This window comes from Microcaecilia unicolor, chromosome 7 (assembly GCF_901765095.1).
Source record: "Microcaecilia unicolor chromosome 7, aMicUni1.1, whole genome shotgun sequence".
Lineage (NCBI taxonomy): Eukaryota > Metazoa > Chordata > Amphibia > Gymnophiona > Siphonopidae > Microcaecilia > Microcaecilia unicolor.
This window is the reverse complement of record NC_044037.1, coordinates 213,212,508-213,221,792: the sequence shown is the minus strand read 5'-3', so window position 1 is coordinate 213,221,792 and position 9,285 is coordinate 213,212,508. Positions and strand designations below refer to the sequence as shown.

Below are 9,285 nucleotides of genomic sequence, written 5' to 3'. Positions count from 1 at the left end.
CTTCAATGCTGCCGACGGGACCCCAGTAAGAGAGGGGGATTGGTGATTTTGGAGGGGGGGGGGGCGACGTGCACATTGGGGGATGGGGGAGGGGTGACTGGCACTCGGAGGGAGGATAGAGCGAAGAAGAATGACAGAGAGAAGGCGGGAGGGGGGACTGGAACTCGGAGGGAGGACAGAGTGAAGGAGAGTGACAGAGGGAGGGAGGAAGTCATGGAAATCGGAAGGGAAGAAAGGGGACCGTGGGACTTGGAGGGACAGAGAGAGAGAGAGTGGGGGGAGGGGAGGAAAACCTTGCTAGCGCCCGTTTCCTTTCATACCGAAACGGGCCTTTTTTTACTAGTTATACATATTTTGCAAAAGGCTCTGCATTCAGCAAACTGTGTGTAAAATACTGAGGACATTGTGCATTGTCCAGAGCTTAACATTCTATTTCCAGGAAGATGTGTATTTTCTGGAGTGAGTATGATTGCTGTCTTTAACCCAACGGTGTTTCTTGTATATCTGCGCAGACTGCTACAGTACTCTCCAGTTAATGCTAGGGGGTCCAAGAGGGAGCAATGGCATTGCTGGGAGTTATCTGGGCATCCCTGATATTAACTGCTTGCCCCGTAAAACTATTCGGGCAAGTTGTAGTTCTAACCTGCACCAATTATTGGTGTCTGAATAACTTCCCGTTGGCCACCAATGACCTGGATAGTCAGCTCTGGTAGCCGGCTGTGATCCAGTGCTGAATATCTGAATCTATATCAGCATTTTTTAAAAATCTGACCACCATAGATTGAAATCGGATTATTACATCATATTGAGTGTGGAAGTCTTGGTTCCTCTCTTTGGTTTTATTTTTTCTTCCACTTTCAATATATCGTTGTTAAACTTTTAATTTTTTAAAACTGTTGAACTGTAGAAATTATGTATTTTAATCAGGAGATAAAAGAGAGTGTTATTTATATTTAAAGAAAACTCAATTATTTTTGCTACTAGAGGTGCGTCAGTAGAGATTCTTTCTTTAAACAATAAAAGATACCTTACAAATACTTGCAAAACAACTTAGCCCTTTAAATATATCAATAAAACTGAGTATTCCAGCACCATGAGAAAAACTCAGTTGGGTTATTTCTCTCAAAGCACAGCACGGGAGAGAAACCTCAGGGCCTCATTTCAACTGGGATTTTCTTTAATTTACCATTGAAATAGAAAGCCAGTGAGCCTAAGTCTTCCAGCACTCAGTGGGGGAAAGCAAAGGTCAGGCAGGGTTGTGATAGGATTTCACTTTCACTGGAATCATGGCAAAAGCTGGAGGATTAAAGTTCTTTGAGTCTGCCAGTGGTTTTTCCCCAGTGATGGCTGGAATGCTGACCTTTTTGTGTTTATAGTTTCATGGGATTGGTTTGTGTAGTCTAAGGTGCCAGAACTCTGAATGGTCTTTAGCAGCGTTTATTGTTAAAATGTACTTGTCATTTTTCAAAGGAGAGGGAAATCTTTCCTGGTATTTAAGATTATAAACAACACGGAAGATGCAGGTTCGTTAATGTGTCTTCCTCTGCTCACTAAATGCAGACACATGAACTGGAGTATCGTGTCTGAGGAAGATAAGAAACCATTCAACTTTAACTTCTGAAATAAAATGTATATATAATTAAAAATACTTACAAGTTCAAGTATATGACAGAAAATTTGTCATAACACACCTTCTAAAATAATCATTCTTATGTGTTAGGTTGGACTTCCCTGTATGAAAGTATCCTAAAAACTAATCAGTTTCCCTTTATTTATTTATTTTTCTTTCTTGTAAACTTTAACAGAGCTAGATTTATGTCCGGCACACCCCATAGATGCTGGAGTGGCAGAGGGTGAGAGAAATTGGAGGAGAGGTCTGCTGCTGTTGTGGGAGCTGGGTGAGGGTCCCTTCAGAAGATGCAGCATTGAGGTTAGAGGGGGACTCCCTCCAAAGATACACCATGAATAGGTGTTTCCCCTTTCTCCAGATGACCCTCTCTTTTATCTCAAACTCTTTCCTCCCCCACTTTTTAACCCCCCCCCCCCCCCCCCAGTGCTTTCTAGAGTCAAAACTTTGTGAGTCATAAGCATTCTGGCCATGGACATCAAATGGATGTTGGGGGGTGGAGACTTGGCTTAGAAATCAGACCTTTCCTAACTTTTCCTGGTAATGCCACAACCAGTCACATTTTCAGGATTTCTGTACTGGAACGCAACAGTTATAAAAATTTGGATAACATTCTATGGGCCTCGTGTACTAGTCCTGGAAATGTTCACAGGTTAATACCCAACTTTATAGAATGTAGCTATGGAATATAAATGAGCACCTGAGTCATTTGCCTAATGGTTAGTGCAGCAGACTTTGATCCTGAGAAACTGGGTTCAATTCCCACTGGAGCTCCTTGTGACTCTGGGCAAGTCACTTAACCCTCCTTTGCCTCAGGTACAAATAAGTACCTGTATATACTATGTAAACCGCTTTGAATGTAGTTGCAAGAACCACAGAAAGGCAGTATATCAATTCCCTTTCTTTGGGTAAATTTTACATGAAAGTTTTTGCATGTTATCAGCATTGGGAACGCTGTGCCTTTCTGTCTGTGGCAACATATAAAAAAATCATCTGGTGGTAGCCAAAATTTAAAGGGTTCTCATGGACCAATTCATAGGCTCCCAATCCTCCCACCAGGGACCCTCCAACCCAAACATAGGGCAGAAATGGTAACAAAATTATTTCTCATCCCATGCCATCAGGTTCGCAATATCTTGGTGCTTCAGTCTGCCACAAACACCCTCCCCCGAGCCCTGATGCAGGGCATAAATGGGAAAAAGCACCACTAGAATCATCACCTCATCTATTCCCTGCCCATTCAAATAAAAAAGGGGACCAACTCCTTTACCTCCCCCACCCCCACCCCCAAACTCTTGAGACTCCAACTCATCTGCCCTGATGGCTGCTGTGTTCAAAATGGTACTGTAATCTTGAGGTACTACTGCTCCAGGGGTCAGACAGTGCCATTTTGAATGCGACTCCCATCAGGTCAGGAGTGAGTGGACATTGATTCTGTCTCCATTTTCCTCTGAAACACTTGGGTGAGTTCGGGTCCAACAGGAATAGTGAGAGGATTCATGGTAGGGCTGGCCCTCATTTTATGTGATTGAAGGGCCAGGGCCTTGAAGAAACAGGGACTCTGGGAGAAACGTTTTCACTTTATGGCACATATTGGGGCTGGAAAATGGACCTGAAGCACATTAGACCATCAAGGGCTTAAGGTTCTTTAGTTGCCATTTGTACCAGCATCAAATTTGTGCCAGAATCAAGGCTAGGGAGGAAGGGGAGGGGAAAGCTGCTATACACCTAGAGGGCCTCTGAATGCCATGACAGCACTGTACATTTCAGCAACCATCATGCTAATTCATGATTTTTCATGTGTTACCACCACTGGAAACATGCAAAGTTCCCAGTCATGCCAATACATAAAACTGATGTAAGCATGATATGGGGAGCACGAACTAATGAGATTTTGAACTGAAAGCTGTGAAAAATTGATAAATATATGGACTTTGCACTGTGTTTGGGACTGATGAATTAAGGGTTAAACCTAATGCAGAAAACTATTTTCAAAAGTTGTTTTAAAATTAATATAAACATGAAATGGAGAGGTGAACTAATCATTTTTTTGTAGTGAAAATTGTGAAACACTGATACGTATCAATGCACTTGGGGCTGATAAATGAAAGGTAAACCTTATTCAGACTAAATGAAACGGCTGATATTGTGACTATTATTGTTTTCCGATGGTCTCTTTAAATAATTGTGAGAAAAAAATCAGTGGAGGAAACGGTTACCTACATATGTAAGTGCCAATACTTCCACATGCAAGTTGTGAAATAACGACACATGTAAGTGTTGAAACATCATTTTTCAGACATGTGAATACCGCTAATGAGACACACAGGCTGCAATTTTTACATAATTCTAGGTTGTAGGGGACAATGCTAAATCCATTAACGCACCTTAATAAGGGTTACCATATGTCTGATTTTAGCCGGACATGTCTTCTTTTTGAGAACACCACAGGATATCCGGGCGGGTTTTTCCAGCCTGTCCATATGTCCGGGTTTGAGGCAAGCAGGCAATCTGGCTGGCAGGCTGAGACTGGTGGGCCTCAGGGTGTCCTCCCCTCCCCTATCTAATTGTGCCCTGGTGGTCTAGTAGCCTCTGTGAGGCAGGAAAGGACCCCACTCTTTCCTGCTGCTGGTGCTGCTTTAAAATGGCTGCTGAGACTTCAAGCTGCAGGCCCCCTTTTACCTCAGCTTAGTAAAAGAACCCTTGAATACTGTAAAAGTTACATGTGTTCCTGCTACATTTAGGCACTCCCAGTTATTCCAGCTCTATGGCTAGTGTAGCAGGGGCGTATCTGGACTTCAGCGGTAGGGGGGGCCAGAGCCAAAGTGAGGGGGCACATTTTAGCAGGGCTTCGTTCTGTTTCTGTGAGTCTGATGTCCTGCACGTTGTACGTGCAGCAGGACGTCAGACTCAGAAGAAACCAAACGCAGGAAGAAGACTTCGGCTGGCGGGGGTTGGGTCCCCCGCCAGCAAAGATACAGACGGCATTGGTGGGGGGGTTGAGAGGGGCGTTGGCAGGGGGGTCCAGGGCCAAATTTACGGGGGCCCAGGCCCCGTGGCCCCATAGCAGCTACGCCCCTGGTGTAATAATAGGACAGACCAAGGAGGTTGGATGACAACAGGAGATGGGATGGCGTCAAAAAGTTGAAGCCAATTAGGTTAGTCTCTCTTTCACCTTCTCCACACAGCAGTCATCCTACAACAAAGCAAACAAACCTATGAGCTGCTACATCCACGTTGTGGTTCTTTATTGCTCGGTAGCATTTTTATTTGATCCCACTTATATTTTCAAACATGCTGTCCTGTGCAGCGGGCAGGGGCGGTGGCATGAGTAAGGGAGGGGCGGGGCGGCAGTCCGGCTCTGCCCTGGGCCTAGTTGTGTCTCTTGGCGGCCCTGCATGCTTCCAAGATGCATGCACGAATAAATCAGATAATGAGCTCTGAACCATCAATAACTGGTGCTAACAAACAGGTATTAATGTTAATTAGCAATCATTAAAATATGCATGCACATCTGGATGTGCTCTATTCTATAAGGCACACCTAACTACCATGGCACTTATCTCAAAAGGGGATATGGCTATGGGCGTGTTGGGGGCTTTCTGAAAAGCTGTACGCGAAATTACAGAATACTGCCTAACCGCGCCTAACTTTGGTGCCGGCATTTACATCCTGTTTCAGCAGGCACAAATCCAGCGCCCAAACGTTAGGTGTGGGATCTGCGATAAATGCTATTCTATAAAAGATGCGTGCCCTTTATAAAATAACACTGTATTTTTTTTTTGGTGCTCAAGTTTAAGCACTGTTTATCGAATTCCCTCCATTATGTATTACTTCCATTGCAAGTATTGAAGTTATTTTATCTTCTGTAAAAACCAAAGAATTAAGCTATTAGTTCTGTTGCTATTTTCTGTTCGACGTCATCACAAAAAGCCATTCTATCATTCATCATTTCCCTATTGTGGATGAGAGTTCTTGTGGTCCTATGGGTCATCAATGAAGTAATAGTCTGTTAGGCTGAGGTACCTATTAAAGAACCAGCCAAAGGTGTTGCAGAGTGGTTAGAGCAGTGGTTTGTGAGCCAGGGATGCCAAGATTTAAATCCCAATTCTTCTTTCAAGTCTTTTCATGATCTTGAGAAAGTCACTTCACCCAAGTGAGACTGTGAGCACACTAGAACACCTGAAGGTAATTCATCTTGAGTGTAGATTTGGAAAAGGTGAATGATAAATCTAGGGGTCCTTTTACAAAGGCACACTGAAAAATGGCTTGTGGTAGTGTAGGCGCAGGTTTTGGGCGCACGCCGATCCATTTTTCAGCACACCTGTAAAAAAGGCCTTTTTAAAATTTTTGCTGAAAATGGACATGCGGCAAAATGAAAATCACCCCGTGTCCATTTTGGGTCTGAGACCTTACTGCCAGCCACTGACCTAGCGGTAAAGTCTACACGGTAACCGGGTGGTAATGACCTATGTGTGTCAAATGCCACTTGGCACGCGTCCAATATGCGCATCCGAAAATAAAAAAAATTTTTTGAACGCAAGTATCGGACATGCGCCAAAAATGAAATTTCCACAACAGACACGTGCTAGCCGGGCAGTAACTCCATTTTGGTGCGCGTTGGGCACGTGTAGAAACTTACATGGCTTACTAAAAGAGCCCCTCACTAATTTATTTGTGCATGGATTTCAACATCATGCACAATTTTGGGCACCATCTATAGATTCCAGGGGTAAATGATCTACCGCAGATCATAAAAATCTGCATTTGGTGCAAGAGTCAGGATAATCTTCCTGTCAACAACTATAACTCTTTTATTAAACATCATTGACTGAGCATTAAACAGTGTTATCTCTGGAAATACAGCAAAACCAGTATATAATCAAACTGATAAAGTGCAGACCTTGCCTGGTGAACACGTCTGGAGACTGAGTCCGGTGTACAGCTCAGCAAAACTAGAACATTCCCATCATCAGCAAGCAAACAGATTGTAAATTACTACAGGCAGGCCATGTAATGCAGGATAAATATAACACATTTCAATGAAATAATGTATACATTATACAGAGGAGAAGTTAGGCAGATGCTTTCACACAAAGATTTAGACAAGTGGTTTATTGAAACAACAGAAAATTTGTATTGTTAAAAGCTGCCATCAGAAGAGAATGTTTTCTCCATTGCTGTTCAGACAATTAGTAGCCTGAACATCTAAAACCATTCTCTGAAACATCAAGCAGCTAGGACTTATGATCTGTAAGGTTTCCAACCAGGTATACACTTTGTTTTCTAGAGTGTTTTGTGCTTTTTAAATTAATCCCCAGCATCAGCTCAGAAGGCTTATGCCAAGCATTACTAGTTTTTATTCGGTCAATCTATTTTTCACACTATGTTACACAGTTCAGAACCTCTGTCCACCTTCCCTTCAAATAACTAACAGATTCAACCATGGATAGTGAAGGAGAATGATTTGTTCAGTGGAAGTGGATTAAAATTTTGATTTTAGATTTTCTGTTTCCTGCTCAACTGTAATCCTATCTGTTTGTCATAAACCAAGTCAGTCTATGGGCATCCATCAGTGCTCTTGTAAATCCAAGTGAAAAATTAGGAACCATAAATCTCTCACCGGAATGGCCTGCACATTTCAATCCCAAGATACTTTATTGTCAGTGAAATACAGCATCAGATATTTTTTAAAATGCGTGCAAAAAAAAAAAAGAGCAAAAACAAAAAAATACGGAAAGTAGAAGACCTAAGATTTGCTACAACATGATTTTGTAGTAAACAGTAGAATATATCGTGCAATAGTGCAATTTTCTTCTTTGCTGCTCGAACAATGCAAGTCTTAGCATAAAGTCCATCGAGCATTACACATACCACTTCCTATTCAGTTGCGGGTTTGCCTTGGGTTCTTGCTTCTGCTTGGCTTCTGAGGAGGATTGCTTTGGCCAGATTCTTTTTTGCCCTTTGGAGGGTGGTGAAGCTTTAGGTTCCAACGCTAAAAAGAATTTGAATCCAAAGAGAAAGTTTAAAAGAAAAAGTTAAAACATATGCACACAGACACTACCCATCAGTATTTGTTTACACATTCTAGAGTATGAGAGGAAGCAGGGTTTTAGTAATGAGTGGTTTATATATTCAGATTTTTGATGGTTCTGTATTTTGTCAAAACGATTGGCATGATTTTCTGAAATGTTTCAATGTATGTTTAAGAATGATTATGCTGTTGCAGGGGTAGGCAACCTCAGTCCTCCATTGTATGTAAACAGATCTCAGGCATACTCATTGGGGAAATTCAGAGAACCCGTCTGGGTTGCAGCCCTAGAGGACCGAAGTTGCCCACCCCTGTTTTATTTATTTTATTGATTTATTGACCACCTTTATGAAGAGATTCACCCACGGTGGCGTACAGCTTGACATAAAACTTACAATTTTGTTAACGGCATAAAAAATAATAAAATGACCAAATGTAAAGATAAATATAAACAACGAGGTAATTTTTTTTAATAGCCACAAGTTAATGGCAAAATTAACACATGAAAAAGCAAAGAGTGGGTGGAAGAATCAACCAAAAATGTTCGTGGATGTCAGTTCCAAAAGAAAAAAAATCCACAGCTTCTAAAAACACTCTTTATTCTCCAACATAAAATCAAACGCGTGTATAGTCATGACCCATACAGTACTGACCCAACACGGGATGTGTTTCAGCTACAAAGCCTTCCTCAAAGGTCCTCACAAATAAAGAGAATAAATGTAGAAGTAAAAAATGAGTGCATGGCCATTAATTCAAAAAAATAAAATAAAATTGGACATTTAACTGCTATGGTAAAAATGGCCTTAGCATGACAGAAAAATCCACATAAAGGAAAGGGAATGGGACTTGATATACCACTTTTCTGTATTTTTGCAACTGCATTTAAAGCGGTTTATATAGTATATACAGGTACTTCTTTGTACCTGGGGCAATGGAGGGTTAAGTGACTTGCCCAGAGTCACAAGGAGCTGCAGTGGGAATCAGGGGCGTAGCCAGACTTCGGCGGGAGGGGGGTCCAGAGCCTGAGGTGAGGGGGCACATTTTAGCCCCCCCCCCCCCGGCACCACCGACACCCCCCCCCTGCCATTGCCGACCCCGCCACCACCAACTTTGCCCCCCCCCACCGACAACCCTCTCAATGCCCCCTCCTGCCGCCAACCCGCCGTCGCCTACCTTTGCTGGTGGGGCACCCCAACCCCCACCAGCCGAGGTCCTCTTCTTCCCGCGCAAGGCTTCCTTCTGTTTCTGACGTCCTGCATGTTGTATGTGCAGGACGTCAGACTCACAGAACGAAGTCTTGCAGATCAGCTGATCTGCGAGGCTTTGTTCTGTGAGTCTGACGTCCTGCACGTTGTACATGCAGGACGTCAGAAACAGAAGGAAGCCTTTTGCGGGAAGAAGAGGACCTCGGCTGGCGTGGGTTGGGGTCCCCCGCCAGCAAAGGATGGCGACGGCGGGAGGGGGGTCAAGAGGGTCATCGGCAGGGGGGTCCAGGGCCAAATCTACGGGGGTCCAGGCCCTCCTGACCCCATGTAGCTACGCCACTGGTGGGAATTGAACTCAGTTTCCCAGTCTGCTGCACTAACCACTAGGCTACTCCTCCACACAGGGTACACTAAGGCCACTT

The 9,285-nt window shown here is 43.4% G+C and overlaps 1 protein-coding gene across 2 annotated transcripts in view; it reads right to left on the bottom strand.

Annotated features, from left to right (window-relative positions):
* Nucleotides 1–6,423: 6,423 nt before the first annotated feature.
* The window catches only part of FRZB (frizzled related protein), a 53,478-nt gene continuing 50,616 nt past the window's right edge, over nucleotides 6,424–9,285 (bottom strand). For both annotated transcript variants that reach the window (XM_030209472.1, XM_030209473.1), the window contains one exon: nucleotides 6,424–7,622. In XM_030209472.1, the coding sequence (XP_030065332.1) occupies nucleotides 7,512–7,622 (111 nt within the window). In that variant the 3' untranslated portion in view covers nucleotides 6,424–7,511. The remainder of the gene's footprint in view (nucleotides 7,623–9,285) is intronic.